General features: G+C 44.8%; 1 protein-coding gene across 1 annotated transcript in view; it reads right to left on the bottom strand.

Annotated features, from left to right (window-relative positions):
• Window positions 1-14,793: 14,793 nt before the first annotated feature.
• The window catches only part of LOC140208036 (uncharacterized), an 81,171-nt gene continuing 75,369 nt past the window's right edge, over window positions 14,794-20,595 (bottom strand). The window contains 1 exon segment of the mRNA XM_072276565.1: window positions 14,794-19,034. Coding sequence (XP_072132666.1) covers window positions 17,298-19,034 — 1,737 coding nt within the window. The 3' untranslated portion in view covers window positions 14,794-17,297.

Here is a 20,595-nt window from a genome sequence, read left to right as displayed (position 1 = left end):
GGGGTAGTGTCGGTATTATTGTTGCGTTTTATGCGGAGAGACGGGTTTTTTGAAGGTTGACCATTGGGATGCCGTTTTTTTTATGCTGGAGGAGCTTGATGTTTCTCTCTGAACGGCGTTCATGTTCCTCCATTGTTTCGTGACTCTGGAGAAGAACAAAAACTCAGAGTTGTATAAGGATGCAAACACGAGGAAATCTGCAGATGCTGGAATTTTAAGCAACCCTCCAACCTGATGGCATGAATATCGATTTCTCCTTCCGATGAACAAATCTCCCCCTCACCCCTCCCTCCCACTCCCTCTCTTCCTCTCTGACTTTTCACGTCCTCTCACCTGCTGATCACTTCTCTCTGGATCCATTGCTCCATCCCTTTCTCTTATTCTCCACTCTCCTCTCCTATTAGATTCTGTTTTCTTCTGCTCTTGAGCTTTCCCACCTACCTGGCTTCACCTATCACCTTCCAGCTCGGCATTTCCTCGCCCGCCCCGATTTTATTCAGATATTTCCCCTATTCCATCTCAGTCCTGAAGGAGGGTTCAACTGGAAACGTTGACTGTTCATTGATGCTGCCCGGCCTACTGAGTTCCGCCAGCATTTTGTTTGTGTTGCTCTGGATTTCCAGCATCTGCAGACTTTGTTGTGTTTGTGATTTACATCTCCGTTGTCACTCCCGCCTCCGGCCACTGGTGGCGCTGCATTGACCTCCGGCCACCGGTGGCGCTGCAGAGAACCCCCCCCCCCGCTAAACGCAGGCGAGGTGCCGCCGGTGTTTCTAAAGTTCGGGTGGCGGTGAGTAGGGACGAATCCTGGGGTTGTGTAAATCAGGAGACGCATGCATTGCTCTGCCGGACGGCAGGAGCAGGGATGCAGTGCCAATTTTTTTTAGGTGCCGGAGCTGTACGAGGGGTGATTGATAAGTTCGTGGTCTAGAGTTGTACAGCTCTCGTTACATGCACGTGCAGTTCAATTCTTTGAGTGATCATGCAGAAAGTTTGAAGTTAATAACTTTTATGGTATTTCTGTTTCAGATTATTGAAAATTGGTAGGTTTTCTAAAATTGACTCCTTCCACCTTAGGCCACAAACTTACCCATCATCGCTCGGAATCTCAGGAATGATCGGCTTTATGTATGAGGAGCATTTGATGGTTATGGGGCTGTGCTCAATGGAGTTCAGAGGGATATTGGGGGTGGTGGAGGGATGTATGGTTAAGTAAACCCACCGAATGCTGAAAAGCCTGGATACAGTGGACATGGAGAGGATGTTTCCATTAGACGGGGAGTCTGATCTGACAGCAGAGTCTCAGAGTAAAGATGCTTCCGCTAAAGACTGAGATGAAATAAATTGTTTGGCGAAAAGATAGCTGACCTGTGGAACTTAATGCTGCAGAGGTTGATTGAGGCTGCCATTTGGGTACATTTATGACAGAGATTAACGTATTCATGATTGCTAAGTAGCTCCAGGGTTACAGGAGGAAGGCAGGAATATGGTGTTGGAATAAAACTCAGCCATGGTTGAGTGGTGGGGCAGACCAGATGGATCAAATCAACTAATTCAGTTCCTGTGTCTTATGTCTTACCATGACTGAATGATGGCCCCTTCTTATTCCATATCGTTTTGTGACGTGTGAGGGACAATAGAAGATTGTTCACTGAGATCATTATATTTACCTTCAATGTTTAAATTTCAGTAAGTTTTTTTTTCTTAGTAACATGAAGCAGAAATGTTTGGTTCTCCTTTTTACTGTTAATGTGCTTCATTATCTTTCATGTTAAAGTTGGACCTGTGGTGAGAGATTTATTGGAAGAAAATCCCCAGCTGGAAGCAAACCACGACTGAAGACGAGGGAACAGCAACAAGTGAACCAGCCTGAGGACTGAGAGCACCAACTGGAGAGAATCCATCTGACTCGGAGATTCCAGTGTTTCAGTCAGGAGAAAGTTTGGTGAGTCTCATTTACTCAAACACTGGTCCTTTAGGCATTACATAACTGTATAAAGGAAGGTAGGAATCAGTTGGAGTGAGACTGAGTGTTCCCAGAAGAACTAGTTGTGCCTCTGTCAGACCCAGCTGCAATCACTCCAGATCTGGAAATGTGCTTCCAGCAGCCCAGCCCTTTAAACCACTCCCATTCTGTGGAAGTCGTAAGCGGATAAAGTCACTCAGAGGCTGTATAAATACAAACTCTTTATTCCACGCACCTGGGGCTTACTCAGTTTGTCGCTCAAACAGCAACAGTCTATAACTGTTCCCACCCAATCCACTAACTGACTAACAGTTTCCCTTACAGCATCGATATATCCGTCCACATACCCCCACACAAGACAGGCTGGGGCCAAAGTTATTTACTACATGACAGCCCCTAAAGACAAATTACAAAATAATCATCATGGCTTAAACACAGAGAACAGACTGAAGCTGTCCTATCTCTATGCATGAGTGCACAGGGAGATGAGCATCCTGAAACCCCAGCTAGCGACCCTCAAGAAGAAATATGGCTCAGCATGGCTCAGCACATCTGTTGATCATCAGCAGTTTCTTTCAGAAAAACAGGCTGCTGTTGTTTAACGAAGTGTTAATCCTTTTACATACTTTATCATTCCCTCCTTTTCAGCATTACATCATCAACAAAGCAGTAATTTTTTTTTACAGAGAACACAACCAAGTGCAGCATTGACTTATCAGTGGGTAAAAACAGCAGACATCAGTAATTATAACAATGATATGTACAACTATTAGGGCATAATGCAATATCATGCCCCACATATTACCGAACAGGCTTTCGAAGACCACCATTTCGACCCTTCGGGGAACCCGTGTAAATCCTGCCCTACTTTCTTGATGCTGTCAATCTCCTTGACAGTGTGCTTGGAGAGGGATGTAATGTTAGTAGAGTCATCAGGGATATAGGTGCAGCATTCTGTGTCAGTAATAGCACAGGTTCCCCCTTTCTCAGCCAGGATAAAATCTAAAGCCATATGATTCTGTGGGATTGTTTGCCGGATTGCAATCATTTCAGTGGATATTTCCATTACCTGGGCCTGTGTTTCTGTCAGGGCCCCTGCAGTATTGTGGCCAGCTCCTCAAGTGGTGTAGCCAAATTGATTATCTCTCGTGAATTCCTGGCTACTCCATAGGAGAGAAAAGTGATCATCCAAAATCGCTCAGTCTCAGTTATTCCTCTCGGCTGCTGGGCATCTGCAAGTATGGCCAGGATGCATGTTTCCCAGTATAGGAAGTTCCGTTTGCTGGGGGCCTGAGATACCATCCCTCAAAACACTGACAGCCACAGTCATCTCTGACTAGACCACAGTTCCTCACTTCACTTCCCCGGGTGATATTTGAGAAAGCCCAGGCTGAGAGTTCCTCACTCTGGTTGAGCGTGATTACTGACATTGGAATCATAGTTTTACCATGCTGGGGAATTTCACCACAAACCCAGCAGGTCCCTAGTTCTACCTGTTTGGCATAGGTGTGACAGAGAGACAGAAAGGTGTTAACGTGGGGGCCCCCAGATGCTGGGGTGAGCCCTCTCAAAGACATGAACATGAACACCACTACCAACCAATACATTTTCCTTCAGTCCGAGAGAGTCCTTCTACTCAGTTCCTTCAGTAACATGTTTGCAGTCTGTTCGATGTATCCACCGAGATTCCCCCTTCAGTTTCACAGCTGTGGTAGTGGTCAGTAACACCTGACATGGTCCTCTCCACCGAAGTCCTAGTTTCCCTCAATCCCAGTTCTTGATCAGGACAAAATTCCCAGGTTCTATGGTGGGATAGTCCCTCCTCTCTGTGGGGTAGTTCTCTTCCGTGTAAGCCTATTGTACCTGTGAATGTAATGCTTGGAGAATTTTGGTTAGTTGGCATATATATTTCTCCATCTCTTCCCACAGGCCCGACAACTACTCAATGAGTAAACAACAAAAGTTGCTTGGGAGTTTCTTTGGAAGAGGTGGTAGGGGACAGAAAAGGCCTAACGATGATGATAACGCAGAGACAGCTGAGGCCGAGACTGCAAAAAAGAAGAAAGCTTCCTTTAACAGAGAATACCATGAGTAGTACATAAAATATGGCTTTATTGCGACCGGTGACTCGCACGTTCCAAGCCCCTTGTGTGTGATCTGTGGAGACAATCTGTCTAATGAGGCAATGAAACCCTCAAAATTGCTTCGGGACCTTGAGTCCAAGCACCCCGCACTTAAAGACAAACCCGTTGAGTTTTTTTTCAGCGGAAAAAAACGAGAGCGAGCGGGACTATTTCTTTCAGTTAGTCCTGACGAATGGTCTCGGCCCGAAAAATCGACTGGACCTCTTCCTAGAGATGCTGCCTGGCCTGCTGCGTTTCACCAGCAAATTTGATGTGTGTTGCTTGAATTTCCAGCATCTGCAGAATTCTTCGTGTTTACGTTTCTAAACAAGGCAATACTACTGGTTTATGTGCGATATATATTTCAAGACGATGTGCACGAGGATATGTTGTGTCCACTGCCGTTGCCAACTAACACAACTGGGGCAGAACTATTCAAGTCTTTGAATGACTACTTGTCAGGCAAACTGGACTGGTCATTCTGTGTTGGAATATGCACAGACGGGGCTGCAGCTGTGACTGGACGGCTGTCTGGTTTCACTACCCGAGTCAAAGAGGTTGCTCCTGAATGCCAGTCTACACACTGTGTCATACACAAGGAAATGCTGGCTAGCCGAAAAATGTCGCCTGATCTTAACAGCGTATTGAGTTACGTTGTTGAAGTTATCAATCACATCGAAGCAAAAGCCCTTAACTCACGTCTGTTTGAGCAGCTTTGCGAGGAAATGGATGCAGAACACAAACGCTTTCTCTTACACACTAATGTCAGGTGGCTATCAAGGGGGAGAGCCCTGGCCAGGGTTTTTGAGTTAAGAGAGCCGCTACAGAGATTTCTTTCAGGAAAAAAGTCACCACTGGCAGCACACTTCAGTGACGAGGAGTGGATAGCAAAACTCGCTTATCTCTGTGACATCTTCAACCTGCTCAATGAACTCAATTTGTCACTTCAGGGGAGAATGACAACTGTCTTCAAGTTGGCAGATAAAGTGTCTGCTTTCAAAGCCAAACTGGAACTGTGGGGACGGTGAGTGGACAGGGGCATATTTGACATGTTCCCAACATTAGCTGGGATTTTGGGAGAGACTGAGGCTGCACCGTCCCTCTCACAGCTGGTGCGTGATCACCTATCTTCGCTGGCGACAGAATTCGAGTGTTACTTCCCAACCGCAAATGACCCGAGACGTGCAAAGGAATGGGTCCGTGATCCATTTGTGAATGTTCCCAGTGAATCATCCATGTCAGCGCGGGAAGAAGATCAACTCCTCGAGCTTGCAAGTGACAGTGGGCTGAAAAGTATGTTTGACATGACATCTCTGCCGGCATTCTGGATCAAAGTCAAGGCCGAATATCCTGAGATCGCCACGAAAGCACTGAAAACATTGCTTCCATTTCCAACATCATATCTCTGCGAAGCGGGGTTTTCTGCAATGAATGCAATGAAAACTAAATTGCAAAATAGACTGGACATAAGGAACTCCCTTCGAGTATCGCTGTTTCCCATCACCCCTCGATGGGACCGTCTTGTTGCAGGAAAACAAGCCCAGGGCTCCCACTGATTCAGCGATATTGGTGCGTTGCAATGATTTTATATGTTCATATGAGGAAAATATGCGTTGTGTTTAATATCCAAACGTTACATAAAATGTTATGATGCTATTGACTTATAAGTGACTTATAGTTGACTTATCACTATATTCATGCAAGGAAAATATGTGCTGTGTGTTTAAAAATAAATTCATTACATAAACCCTTTTAGAAACAAAATTGAGTGTATTAGCCACTTATAAGTGACTTATAGTCGACTTATCACCTGTATTCTGGTTGTGATTAACACCACCTACCCCCCACCCCCATCGGCTGGTCTGCAAGAATATTGTCAATATTAAACCGGTCCGCAGTGCGATAAAGGTTGGTGACCCCTGGTTTAAAATGAGAGAAAGTCAACATGATTTGAGAGGAACGTGTATATTTCAAAAACAGAGGATAAGAACAAATGTAAAAAATCATTGTATTTCAGTCAGAGGGGTGAATCTATGGAACCGCTGTCAACAGAGGATTCAGGAGCTGCGCTATTCCCATTGGTGCGAAGCGATGTCAATCATTGGTTACAACCAGTCACGAAGGCGGACCAGCCGAGAGGGCGTTACCCCCGCTGACTCCGTCGCCCGCTCTAGTGTCAAGCTCCTCATGAGAGCGGAACAAATCCCAAAGTAAATGTCCGCTTTCTGATTTATTTCCATTTCCCTCCGAGGGAAGTTGGGGCGTTTGTGAAGCGTCTCCTGCGACCAGAGTCTGATGTATCGCTGAGAGGTAGGAGGAGACCGCTCGGCCCGTCGGTTTGATGCCGGTTCCCCGGGGAGGGAGAGGGGGATTTTATTGAAAGGATGAAGACGGTGAGAGAGGGGGCGGACAGGATGTTTGTCCCGGTGGGGACAGGAGGGGCTCATCTGTGGAAATGTCTGAGCCCACGGTGGTGGCGATTCACCACATTGGGGGCAAACACCGGCAGACTGTTGCCCTGCAAGCGGGGCCAATGGTCCGGGCAAAGTGGGGATGGGAGTGGTGTTGGGGGGGGGGTGAGGAGAAGATATTTCGGATAGTGGGGGTAAGATCTCGAAAGATCATTGCTAATACCTCCACATCCCTTCAGTCACCTCTTTCGGATCTCTGGTGTGTTCACCATCTGGTCCAGGTGATCTATTTACCTTCAGACCATCTCTGTTTCCCAAGAAACTTCTCCCGAGTAACGTAACTTTACACATTCTGACCACTGACATCTGGGACTTTCATATTCCTGCCAGTGTCTCCGCCAGATAAGAGTGATGTACAATACTTGTTCAGTTCATCTGCCATCACCTTGCACCCCCACCCCATTACTACCTCTCCAGCATCATTTCCCAGTGGTTTCCACCTCTCTTTTATGCTGTATGTACCTGAAGAAACATTTGGTATCCTCTTTAATATTACTGGTTAGCTCACCTATGTGTTCCATCTTTTCCTACTTAATTATTTTAGTTGGATTCTGCTGGTTTTTCAAAGCTTCCCAATCCTCTCACTTCCTAGTAATTTTTGTTCTATGCTCTCTCTTTGGTTACGTTGTCTTCGGTTTCTCCTATCAGCCACGGTTTTGTCACCTTACCTTTGGAATACTATTTCCTCTTTGTGATGTATATATCCTGTGGCTTCCGAATTGCTTCCAGAAATTCCAGCCATTGCTGCTCTGTTTTCATCCCTGCCCGTGTTCTTTTCAAATCAATTTTGACCAATTCTTCTCTCATGCCTCTGTAATTCTCCACACCTGACTTGAGCTGTTCCTTCTCTATTGTCAGGGTGAATTTGATCATATTAAGATCACTTGCCCCGAAGGGTTCCTTGAACTTAAGTGACCTAATTAATTCCAGTTCATTACAAAACCCAATCCAGAATAGCTGTTCCCCAAGTGGGCTCAACCACCAGCTGCTCTAAAAGGGCATCTTGTAGGCATTCTAGGAATTCCTCCTCTTGAGACCAACACCGTACTAATTTTCCTAATCACCTGAATGACAATCCCCCATGACTATTGTAACATTGCCCTTTTGGCACGCACTTTCTATCTCCCATTCTAATTTGTGGACCACATACTTACTACTCTTTGGAGGTCTCTGTACAATTCCCATCAGGAAATGGGCAAAAAAGTGGCAGATGGAATATAATATTGGGAAATGTACGATAATGCATTTTGGCAAAAGGAACAATAGTGAACTATTATCTGATTGGGGAGAAGTTTTAAACAACAAAAGTACAGATGGAAATATGAGTCCATGGGCAACACTCCCAGAAGGTTAATTTACAGGTTGAGTCTGTGGTAAAGAAGGCAAATGCAATGCCGGCATTTATTCAAAGTGAAGTAGAATATATAAGCAAGGAGATAGTGCTGATAATTTATAAAACACTACTTAGGCTGCACTTATTTGGACCCATATCTCAGAAAAGGTGTATTGTCATTGGAGAGAGTCCAGAGGATGTTCAAGAAGATGATTCCAGGAAAGAAGGACAGGATATGAGGAGTGTTTGCCAGCCTTGGGCCTGTACTCCAGCACTGACCTGTTTAATAAATGCGGGTTGGGGGGGGGGGGTGTGCAGGGGGTGTTAAGTCTCACTGAAACCCACCGAATGTGGAAAGGTCTAGATAGGGTGGATGAGGAGAGGACTTTTCGTATGGTGAGGGTAGCCATAACAGAGGGCACAGCCTCAAAACTGAGGAGTGACCTTTTAGAGTAGTTAAGGAGGATTTTATTTAGTCAGAGAGCAGTAAATCTGTGGAATTCTCTGACACAGATGGCGGTGGGGGCCAAGTCTGTGGGTGCATTTAAGGCAGAAGCTAATAGCTTACTGATCAGTCAAGGCATTACAGGATATGCTGAGGAGGCAGGTGCATGGGGTTGAGTAAGAACAGGGATCAGCCGTGATAGAATGGCGGAGCAGACTCGATGGAGCTGAATGGCCTAATTCTGCTCCTATGTCTTATGGTCTTATACTGCTACTTACACAAAATACTTATTACGCTCGGCCGCTATTTCTTTGCTCTATTGCTGACTCTCCGGCATCATCTTCCAGTGATACGATATCAGCTCTTGCCTCTCTTTTACTCTTTATATATTTGAAGAACTTGATATTATTGGCTCACTTACCTTAATTCTTCATCTTGTCTCTCCAGTGTGTTTTTTCAGTTGTCTCCTGTTGGTTATGTAAAAGCATTCCAATCCTCTAACTTCCCACCATTTTCTTGCTTATTATATGACCCTGCTTTTGCTTTTATCAAAAAGAGGAGAAAATCTGTGGATGCTGGAAATCCAAGCAACACATACACAAAATGCTGGAGGAACCAAGGAGGCCAGGCAGCATATATGGGAAATAGTAAACAATCGACGTCTCAGGCCGAGACCCTTCATCGGGACTGGGAAAAAAAAAAGATGAGATGTCAGAGGAAGAAGTGTGGCGGTGAGAGGGGTTGAAGAAGTGGTAGGTGATATGTGAATCTGTGAGAGGGGGAGTAGTGAAGGAAAAAACTTCTTAGGATATAATTTCCTTAACGATTCTCGAAAGATGATTGCTAATATCTCCACATCTCTTCAGCCACCTCTTTCAGATCTCTGGTGTGTTCACCATCTGGTCCAGGTGATCTATTTACCTTCAGACCATCTCTGTTTCCCAAGAAACTTCTCCCGAGTAACGTAACTTTACACATTCTGACCACTGACATCTGGGACTTTCATATTCCTGCCAGTGTCTCCGACAGATAAGAGTGATGTACAATACTTGTTCAGTTCATCTGCCATCACCTTGCACCCCCACCCCATTACTACCTCTCCAGCATCATTTCCCAGTGGTTTCCACCTCTCTTTTATGCTATATGTACCTGAAGAAAAAATTGGCATCTTCTTTAATATTACTGGCTAGCTCACCTATGTGTTCCATCTTTTCCTTCTTATTTATTTTAGTTGCATCCTGTTGGCTTTTAAAAGCTTCCCAATCCTCTAACTTCCTAGTAATTTTTGCTCTGTGCTCTATCTTTGGTTTTTATGTTGTCTTTGCTTTCTCTGATCAGCCACGGTTTTGTCACCTCACCTTTAGAATAATACTTCCTCTCTGTGATTTATAGATCCTGTGCCTTTCGAATTGCTTCCAGAAATTGCAGCTATCTCTGCTCTGTTTTCATCCCTGCCCGTGTTCTTTTCAAATCAATTTTGACCAATTCTGCTCTCATGCCTCTCTCATTCTCTTTATTCCACATCGGACTTTAGCTTCTCCTTCTCTAATGTCAGGGTGAATTTGATCATATAAAGATCACTTGCCCCTAAAGGTTCTTCGAACTTAAGTGACTGAATTAATTCCGGTTCATTACAACACACAATCCAGAATAGCTGATCACCAAGTGGGCTCAACCATGAGCTGCTCTAAAAAAAGCATCTTATAGGCATTCTAGGAATTCCTCCTCTTGAGACCAACACCGTCCTAATTTTCCTAATCACCTGCATGACAATCCCCCATGACTATTGTAACATTGCCCTTTTGTCACGCACTTTCTATCTCCCATTCTAATTTGTGGCCCACATACTCACTACTGTTTGGAGATCTCTATACAATTCCCATCAGGAATTTTTTTTTTTACATTTGCTGTTCCTTAATTCTACCCACAGATTCTGCACCTTCCAACTTTATACCACCTCTTTCTAATGATCTTGTTTAATATTTTAGTAACAAAGCCACACAACCCCACTACCAGCTTGTTCTTGGCTTGTTCTTTCAAGAAAGATGTAAGTATCTGGGAAACAAGAGGACCTGCAGATGTGAGAAATCTAGAGAATGACACACAAAGTGCTGGACGAGCTCAGCATGTCAGGCAGCATCTATGGATGGGAATCAACATTTCGGGCCAAGACCCTTCATCGGGACTCTTGATGCCCACGTATCTGGACTCTCTCCATTGGTATTATTCCCTGTTCCAACTGAGCTGCATCGGTTCCTGGCCCCAGTAACTGAAACACTCTCACACGAATAGCCTTTGTTGACGTGCAGCTGGGATTTTCTTGTACGTACTGTTAATTTAAAGTGCCACAGTTTTAGCGCCATGTTAATATCTCCTACTCAGATGTATGGTTGGTCTGCACAGCTGTTAAAAGGAATTATAGAGTGAATGTTAGTATTATTTAAGGTTCTTGTCAGAGTCATAGAAAAGTACAACACAGAAACAGACCCTTTGGTCCATCTAGTTTGTGCTGAACTATTTAAACTTTCTACTCCCATACCCCTACCATCCAGGTACCTATACAAACCACTAACATGTTGCAATCGAACTCGCATGCACCATTTGTGCTGGCTGCTCACTCCACACCCAGATGACCGTCTGTGTTAAGAAGTTTCCTCTCATTTTCCCCTTAACATTTCACCTTTCACCCTTAACCCATGGCCTCTGGTTATAGTCCCACCCAATCTCAGTGGTAAAAGCCAGCTTGCATTTACCCTATCTATACCCCTCTTAATTGTGGTATACCTCCATCAAATCTCTCCTCAATCTTCTATATTCCAAGGAATAAAGTCCTGACCTGTTCACTCTTTCCTTATAACCCAAGTCCTTCAGACGTGGCAACATCCTTGCAAATTTTCTCAGAACTCTTTCAACCTCTTTCACATCTTCCCTGTAGGTTGGTGACCAAAACTGCACACAATACTCCAAATTAGGCCACAACATTGTCTTGTACAATGTCAACATAACATCCATCTCCTGTACTCAGTACTTTGGTTTATGAAGGCCAACATGCCAAAATCTTTCTTTCCGTCCCTATTTAACTCTGACACCACTTTCAGTGAATTATGGACCTGTATTCCCAGATCCCTTTCTTCTACAGCACTCCTCAGTGCCTGACCAGTCACTGTGTAAGATCAAGGTCTTACCAAAGTGCAACACCTCGCACTTGTCTCCATTAAATTCAATTTTCCATTTCTCAAACCATTTTCCCACCTGGTCCAGATCACACTGCAAGCCATGATAGTCTTCCTCACTGTCCACTACACCACCACTCTTGGTGTCAGCCACAAATTTGCTGATCCAGTTAACCACACTATCATCCAGATTACTGATATAGATGACAAACAACTACAGATCCAGCACTGATCCCTGAGGCACACCACTAGTCACAGGTCTCCAGTCAGAGAGACAACCATCTGCTACCACAGTCTGGCTTCTCCCAAAGACAGTGTCTCATCCAGTTTACTATCTCATCTTGAATGCTGAGTGACTGAACCTTCTTGACCAAACTCCCATATGAGACTTTGTCAAGTGCTTTGCTAAAGTCCATGTGGACGACATCCACTGCCTTGAGTTCATCCACTTTCCTGATAACTTTCTCGAGAGACTCTATTAGATTGGCTAGACATGACCTACCATGTACAGAGCCATGGTGTCTATCCTTAATCAGTCCATATGTAGTTATATATCTGGTTCCTGCACATACGTTCCAATAACTTTCCCACTGCAGGTGTCAAGCTCACCAACGTACAATTTCTGAGTTTATTTTTAGAGCCTTTCTTGAACAGCGGAATAACATTGGCTGTCCTCCAATCCTCCAGTCCCTCACCTGTCACTGAGGATGACTTAAGTATCTGTGCTTGGGCCCTGACAATTTCTGCACCTGTCTTCCACAGGGTCCTGGGGATTTATCCACGGTAATTTGCCTTAAGACAGCAAACACCTCCACCTCTGTAATCTGTACAGGGTCCATGAAGTTGATGTTGCTTTGCCTCACTTCTATAGACTGTGTCCATCTCCTGTGTAAATACAGATGCAAAAAAATATCTCCCCCATCTATTTTGTCTCCTCATATGGATTATCATTCTGATCTTCCAGAGGATTAATATTTTCCCTCGCAACCTTTTTGCTCTTAACATGTCTGCAGAATCCCTGAGGAGTCTCCTAAACCTTGTCTACTGGGGCATCCATGCCTTCTTTTATTTCTTTCGTAAGTGTTCACTTGAATTTCCTGTACTTCATAGGAAGGAAGGAAGGAACATCGACTCAGACCATGACAGGCCTGCGTCAGGCATTTTCATGCCTTACAAGGTGCAGGTTGGAAGTCTGTATGGGGCGCCACTCCTCGCACAGACACTAGAGCAATGTGTGGTTAAGTGCCTTGCTCAAAGACACGAACACGCTGCCAGAGCTAAGGCTCGAACTTCATAAGTACCTCATTTGTTCCTATTTTCCTGTACCTGGTATGCACCTCCTTTTTATTGATCAGGGAGATGAAAACCAAAGGGGTGATAGAGCTGCATGTCGAGAGGTGGGGGTAGGGGGGGATGTTTAAACCAAAGTTGCAGGGTGAATGGGAGCCTGAGTAACAGAACAGATAGTAGAGAGGTTGTGGAGACAGATGTTGTTCTGTCCTCAAAGTCAGGAATGAAAACTTTGAGAATGGTGAAGTGAGTATGCTGAGCGCTGTATATTTCCATACAAGGAGCAACGTAGAAAAGGTGGATGTGTTCAGGGCATGGATCACCACCTGGAATTATGACACTAGGATCTGGCAACTGTGGACTGGGACAGGCTGCTTTGTGGCAAAGGTGTGCTTGGTAAATGGGAGGCCTTCAAAGTGAAATTTTGAGAGTACAAAGCGGGTATGTGCTTGTCAGAATAAAAGGTAAAGATAGAAACTGTAGGGAACCTTGGATTTCAAGAGATATTGAGACCCTGGTGAAGCACAAAATGGAGTTGCATAACAGGGATAGTCAGGTAGGTTCTTATGGAGTATAAGAAAAGCAAGAGAACACATAAGAAATAAATCAGGATGGCTAAAAGAAGGCATGAGTTTGCCCTCACAGAAAAGATGTAGGATAATCCTAAGGGATTCCAGAGATAGATTAAGAACAAAAGTATTGCAAGGGACAATGTTAGTCCTCTGAAAGACCAGAGTGGTAATCCATGTTTGGAACCAAAGCAGATGGGGAAGATCATCTCTATTTACTCAGGAGATGGGCACAGAGTCTATCGAAGTGTGGGAAAGTGGCATTAACATCGTGGACCCTGTACAGATTAAAGAAGAGGGGATGTTCACTATCCTGAGGCAGATTAGTGTGGATAAATCTCCAGGGAATGACAAGGGAGGTAAGTGTAGAAATTGTCAGGGCCCCAAGCAGAGATAATTAAATCATCCTTGGTGACAAGAGGAGGTACCAGAGGATTGGAGAACAGCCAATCTTGTTTCGCTGTTTAACATAGAACATAGAAATCTACAACATATTACAGAGCCTTCAGGCCACAAAGTTGTGCCGACCATGTAACCTACTCTGGAACCTGCCTAGAATTTCCCTAACGCATAGCCCTCTGTTTTCCTGAGCTCCATGTACCTATCGAAGAGTCTCTTAAAAGATCCATTGTATCCGCCTCTACCACCATTGCTGGCAGCGCATTCCACTTACGCACCATTCTCTGTGTGAAAAACTTACCCCTGACATCCCCTTGGTACACATTTTCAAGCACCTTAAAATTGTGCCCCCTCGTGTTAGCCATTTCAGCCCTGGGAAAAAAGTCTCTGGCTATCCACACGATCAATGCCCCTCATCTTGTACAAGTAAAAACGGCTCTGAACATAAACAAGGAAATTATACATTGCTTTGAGGATTTGTTCGAAGTACACACAATTATGAGGGTAAATGCAAGCAGGCTTTTTCCACTGAGGTTGGGTGGGACTATAACCAGAGGTCATGGGTAAGATTGCATTTTAATCCCTCACTTCCACCTTCTTTTGGTTAAGATTTACATTTTTATTTGATGTGTAACATATTATAGCTCTGATAGTAGGCAATATAACTTAATTATACAAACACACAGCTCTGAGGTGATAAAAGTTCTGATTACCTTTTCAATATATTGTAAGGTTGGCTTGGAGTTGGATAGTGGGTGGGTGGGGTCGTAACTATCTTTATATGATTTTACTATGGGTGCTTTTCCTTAACTGTTATGAACTGTACATTTGATACATTTGTTTCATACTGTATAGACCTCTTTTTTTCTGATTTTTTGTTGCATTGTAAAAACTTCTAAACAAAATTATGATAAAAAAAAAGAAAAGACTATTCACACTCAAACCCACTGAGACTAACGCTCCCTTGGACAGGAGGAGAAAGAGGAATAACAAGTGAAAAAAAAAATCACACAACAGTCAGATAAAACTTCTAAATATATATTTCCATCAAAAATGAACAGGATTCAACGCTCCATGTGTGTATATGCAATCGTGATAAGAAATTCAGACCAGAAAATTTTAATGAGAGACCAACTCAGAGAAATGAATCATCACTATGGAAGAAAACATTAACCAGCTGAATGAGTATGACCCTCCATGGGGGACATCCCAATGATCTGAGCAGACGAGATGGTGACAGGGAAGCATCGAGCACCTGACTGAGAGTTGGAGAACTCTTCCCAGAAACAGAGGGGGTCCTTGCACAAATATAGGACAAGGTGGTTAACAAAAAGAAAAAAAAAATCAAACTACATACAATACAAGCAAACAAGGAAATAAATGCAGAAAATGCCAACAGAAACCAGACACAATCCAACACATTCCAGGATCCTGCAGCAGTTGAACTCAATTTGATTACTTATGCAGGTACAATCAAGTGGCAAATATCATTCAACAAAATCTTGCTTTAAAATACAAACTCATGAATGACCATGGTAACTTCCATAAAGGCACCATAAATTCAAGCCTGATCCAGTTCGGGACAGAATCTTACAATTTATATGATAATCAATACATTATTACAGATAGGATAATCTAAAATAACCATCTGGATATAATATTACAGGATAAACAAGCAGGAACAACTCCCTCAATAGATATACCCATTCCCAACACACACCTGTTCCACGACTAGCAGAGCACCTCACCACAGGTATTGCTTGTATCATCAGTCCAACAATCGAACTATTTTCTCTGTTAATCAGCTTCCAAATGTTGCTACTCTGTCATTCGTTGCCACGCCCCGCTGCTGATTCCCTTCTCATCATACGTTCTTACCCCGATCATCGTCCAGACCCCCAGACTCTGCCCTGTGCAGACCCGCCTCTGGTTTCTGACCCTGTTCCGTTGAACATCCAACTGGTGGTTTCCCATTCTGCTTTCAGTCTTTAGAGGATAGTAGTGTTTTCTAACAACCCTTTAGAAGCAGGGAAAATGACCCATAATGTGGAAATGAGCCCTGAATAACGAGGTTACCTCCCAATGTCATTCTTCCTCAGCCCAGAGATTTCAGGGGCAAAGAACGTGTCAGACAAAACTGCAGTCAGCTCAACTTGTTCAGTCTGCAGAGAATTCAAGGGAAACCTCTTCACCCACAGAGTGGTGACTGTTTGGAACCCATCACCACAGGGAGAGCGAGAGATGAACAACAGGGCAGGATTTAAAAGGACTGTCGTGGAACAGAATCACTGGCAGGGTCCAGCCGGCCTGAGTTGACTCTCTACTGCACACTAGGTGTGTTATAAATTCACTAAGTACTGGAGACAGAGTTTAAAATAGAACTGATTTACTTGTCTCAGATCCAGAATATTAAACTCCAGTCCCACTAAAGGTGAATATGCAGCAGAAGAAACTCCTCCCATGCCCAGTGACCAGGGTGCAGAACTGGGTGTGGTGAGCAGCAGCAATAATTGCAGAGTTCAGCACCGACAGTCACTCTCGAAATAGCATCAGCAACGGTGATGGACAAATATCCAGCATGCAGCTTATTGAAACTTTCTCCCCAGTGTGAACCCGGTAGTGTGTCACAAGTGTAACACGCTGTAAGGTTTCACTGCTAATGTAATGGCCTCTCTGCAATGTTTCACTGCTAAGGTAATGGTTTCGCTGTAGCAGCAATGTTTAGGGTACGACTAGAGATAACAGGGTTTTGGAGTGCGGGGCTATCCAATGGCAGAAATGTTTTTTGTTGTGAGTCTGGAAGAGAGATTTTCATGGTCTTTTGCTTGGGAGAGATGAGAAGACATGAATGGAGAGAGTGGGCCCTTTTTTCTTTTGTTTACTTCACGAACCAAATAGTCAAAGTAAGAATTATAAAACTCAATCATTTAATCACATATTGGGTACTGCTTGTTATTGCAGGGTACTGGTTTGTAACAGGGGACACACCATGCAGCATGCACCCAAAAGAGATTTCATAAGTTTGGCAGGGCTGGGGGGCTATCACCCCCTATATTAAGCTGCTAGCCGAAGCGAGAGTTACACTCATTCCACCGAGATGCAACACTGAGCGTCATAGGAAGTCATTCCTGCCTGTGGCCATCAAACTTTACAACTCCTCCCTTAGAGGGTCAGACACCCTGAGCCAATAGGCTGGTCCTGGACTTATTTCGTGGCATAATTTACATATTACTATTTAATTATTTATGGTGCAACTGTAAAGAAAACCAATTTCCCTCAGGATCAATAAAGTATGACTATGACTATAAGGTTGGATGACTGAGTGAATTGCTTCCTACATACACAGCAGATGAATGACATCTCCCCAGTGTGAACCCGGTAATGTGTCATACAGATGGGTAACTGAATGAATCCCTTCCCAGCTTTGCAGCAGGTGAACGGCCTCTCCCCAGCGTGAATTCAGTGATGCAAATGTGATTGATTTGGCTGAGAGAATCTCTTCACAAAGTCTGAGCAGGTGATCGGCCTCTACCCAGTATGAACTTGCTGGTGACTCTGTAGTTGAGATGACCGAGTGAATCCTTTCCCACAGTCTGAGCAGGTGAACAGCTTCTCCCCAGTGTGAACTCGCTGATGTACCTTCAGTTTAGATGATTTACTGAATCCTATCCCACAGTCTGAGCAGGTGAATGTCCTCTCTGCAGTGTGAACTGACTGATGTCTCAGTAGGTGAGCTGCCTGACTGAATCCCTTGGCACATTCTGAGCAGATGAACGGCCTCTCTCCAGTGTGAACTCTCTGATGTGCCTTCAGTTGACATGACCGAGCAAATCCCTTCCCACAGTCTGAGCAGGTGAACGGCCTCTCTCCAGTGTGAACTCTCTGATGCACCTTCAGTCTAGATGAACAAATGAATCCCTTCCCACAGTCCGAGCAAGTGAATGGCCTCTCCCCAGTGTGAACCAACTGGTGTCTCAGTAGCTGAGATGACAAAGTGAATCCCTTCCCACAGTCTGAACAGGTGAATGGCTTCTCCTCAGTGTGAACTCGCTGATGTACTTTCAGGTTAGATGACCGAGTGAATCCCTTCCCACAGTCTGAGCAGGTGAACGGCCGCTCCCCAGTGTGAACTCGCTGATGTACCTTCAGTTGGGATGAGCAAGTGAATCCCTTCCCACAGTCTGAGCAGGTGAATGGCCTCTTGCCAGTGTGAACTCGCTGATGTACATTCAGGTTAGATGACGAAGTGAATCCCTTCCCACAGTCTGAGCAAGTGAACGGCTTTTCCCCAGTGTGAACTCGCTGATGCATCTTCAGTTCGGATGACCGAGTGAATCCCTTCCCGCAGTCTGAGCAGGTGTATGGCTTCTTGCCAGTGTGAACTCGCTGATGTACCTTCAGGTTAGATGAGCAAGTGAATCCCTTCCCGCAGTCTGAGCAGGTGAACGGCTTCTCCCCAGTGTGAACTCGCTGATGCATCTTCAGTTCGGATGGCCGAGTGAATCCCTTCCCGCAGTCTGAGCAGGTGAATGGCCTCTCTCCAGTGTGAACTGACTTGTGTCCTAGGAGGTTGCCTAACTGAGTGAATCCCTTCCCGCATTCTGAGCAGGTGAATGGCCTCTCGCCAGTGTGAACTCTCTGATGGACCTTCAGTTTAGATGACTGAGTGAATCTCTTCCCACAGTCTGAGCAGGTGAATGGCCTCTCTCCAGAGTGAACTGACTTGTGTCCTAGTAGGTTGCCTAACTGAGTGAATCCCTTTCCGCATTCTGAGCAGGTGAATGGCCTCTCTCTGGTGTGAACTCGCTGATGTACCTTCAGCTTAGAAGAGCAATTGAATCCCTTCCCACAGTCTGAGCAGGTGAACGGACTCTCCCCAGTGTGAAGTGACTTGTGTGCCAGTAGGTTGGATGATTGAGTGAATCCCTTCCCACAGTCTGAGCAGGTGAATGGCCTCTTGCTAGTGTGAACTCGCTGATGAACCTTCAGGTTAGATGACGAAGCGAATCCCTTCCCGCAGTCTGAGCAGGTGAACGGCCTCTCCCCTGTGTGAACTGACTGGTGCCTTCTGAGGTGAAATGACTGACTGAATCCCTTCCCACAGTCTGAGCAGGTGAATGGTCTCTCCCCAGTGTGAACTCGCTGATGTACCTTAAGTTGGGATGAGCAAGTGCATCTCTTCCCACAGTCAAAGCAGGTGAACGGCCGCTCCCCGGTGTGAATTCGCTGCTGAGGCATTTGGTCAGATGACCAAGTGAATCCTTCCACACAAATTCAGCAGATGACCAGCCTCTGCCCAGTGTGAACTGACTGGTGTGTCCACAGGTGGGATGACCAACTGAGTCCCTTCTCACACACAAAACAGGTGAATGGCCTTGTCCCAGTGTGAACTTGCTGATGTACCTTCAGTTGAAATGACCAACTGAATCCATTCCCACTGTCTGAGCAGATGAATGGGCTCCCCCCCCCGTGTAAAATGACAGACGTGCCAGTCGGTCAGATGATCGAGTGAATCCCTTGCTCCACTTCTTAAATATCTGGACAGAGACAGCAAAAATGGCGTGTTGTGTTCGAGATTCCCGCAGACAAACTCTTTGTCATTTTTAACCTGTAAAAAGATTTACAAAATCCATCAATGGGTGTCGGACAACATTTCAGATGAGATCACTTGAGTTGTCAAGGTGTGACTCTGCTATCACACTGTTACAGTGAAGTTCAACCCAATTTGGAGAGAGAAATCATCTTCTAAATGGGCACAGTGCTGGTATCTGGAATGACCATCAAACCCTCTGATGCTTTTCCTGTCTCTATAAGAATGGGGCATTTCTGCCATCTCCAATCTGTGACCTGGCTCAGTCTGACTCTCTCCATTGGTATTATTCCCTGTTCCAACTGAGCTGCATGGGTTTCCTGGCCCCACAGTAACTGAAACACTCTCACACAAATAACCGGCAGTGCATTCTACACACCCACCACTCTCTGTGTTAAAAAAAACTTACCCCTGACACCCCTCGGTATCTATTTCCAAGCACCTTAAAATTATGCCCCCCCTCCCCATGTTAGCCATTTTAGCCCTGGGAAAGCAGCTCTGCAATCCACACGATCAATGCCCCTCATCATCTTATACACCTAAAAAAGGCTCTGAACATAAACAAGGAAATTATACATTGCTTTGAGGATTTGTTAGAGGAGTAGAAAATTATGCGGGTATAGATAGGGTAAATGCAAACAGCCTTTTCCACTGAGGTTGGGTGGGATGACGACCAGAGGTCATGGGTAAGTGAGGAAGGTGAAAATTTAATGGGAACATTTGGAAAAGCTCTTTACTGAAATGGTCGTGAGAATGTGGAATGAGCTGTCAGCACAAGTGGTGAATATAAGCACGGTTTCACCATTTAAAAGAAGTTTGGATGGAAGACTGGATGGTAGGGGTATGGAGGGTGATGGTCCTGGTGCAGGTAATTGCATTAGACAGCTTAAATGTTTTTCTGGCATTGACTAGATGGGCCAGATAGCCTGTTTCTGTACTGAACTTCTCCATGTTTCCATGACAGAGAAGCTGGCCAAACTTGTTTTGGAGGGAAAAGGTAGGAGTGACAATGGAGCAGCAATGGCTGGAGTTTCTGGGAGCAATTCGGGAGCTGAGTGATCGATACATCCGAAAGAAGTGGAAGCATTGGAAAGGCAGGCGGACACAACCGTGGCTGAAATGAGAAGCCAAAGCCAACATAAAAGCCAAAGAGAGGGCAAACAAGAGTAAAATCTATTGGGAAGATTTTAGAAACCAACGAAGATGACTAAAAACAAAGTCAGATGAGCTGAGGGC

Source organism: Mobula birostris, chromosome 13 (assembly GCF_030028105.1).
Source record: "Mobula birostris isolate sMobBir1 chromosome 13, sMobBir1.hap1, whole genome shotgun sequence".
NCBI classification, from domain to species: Eukaryota; Metazoa; Chordata; class Chondrichthyes; order Myliobatiformes; family Myliobatidae; genus Mobula; species Mobula birostris.
This window is presented reverse-complemented; position numbering and strand designations above follow the sequence as displayed.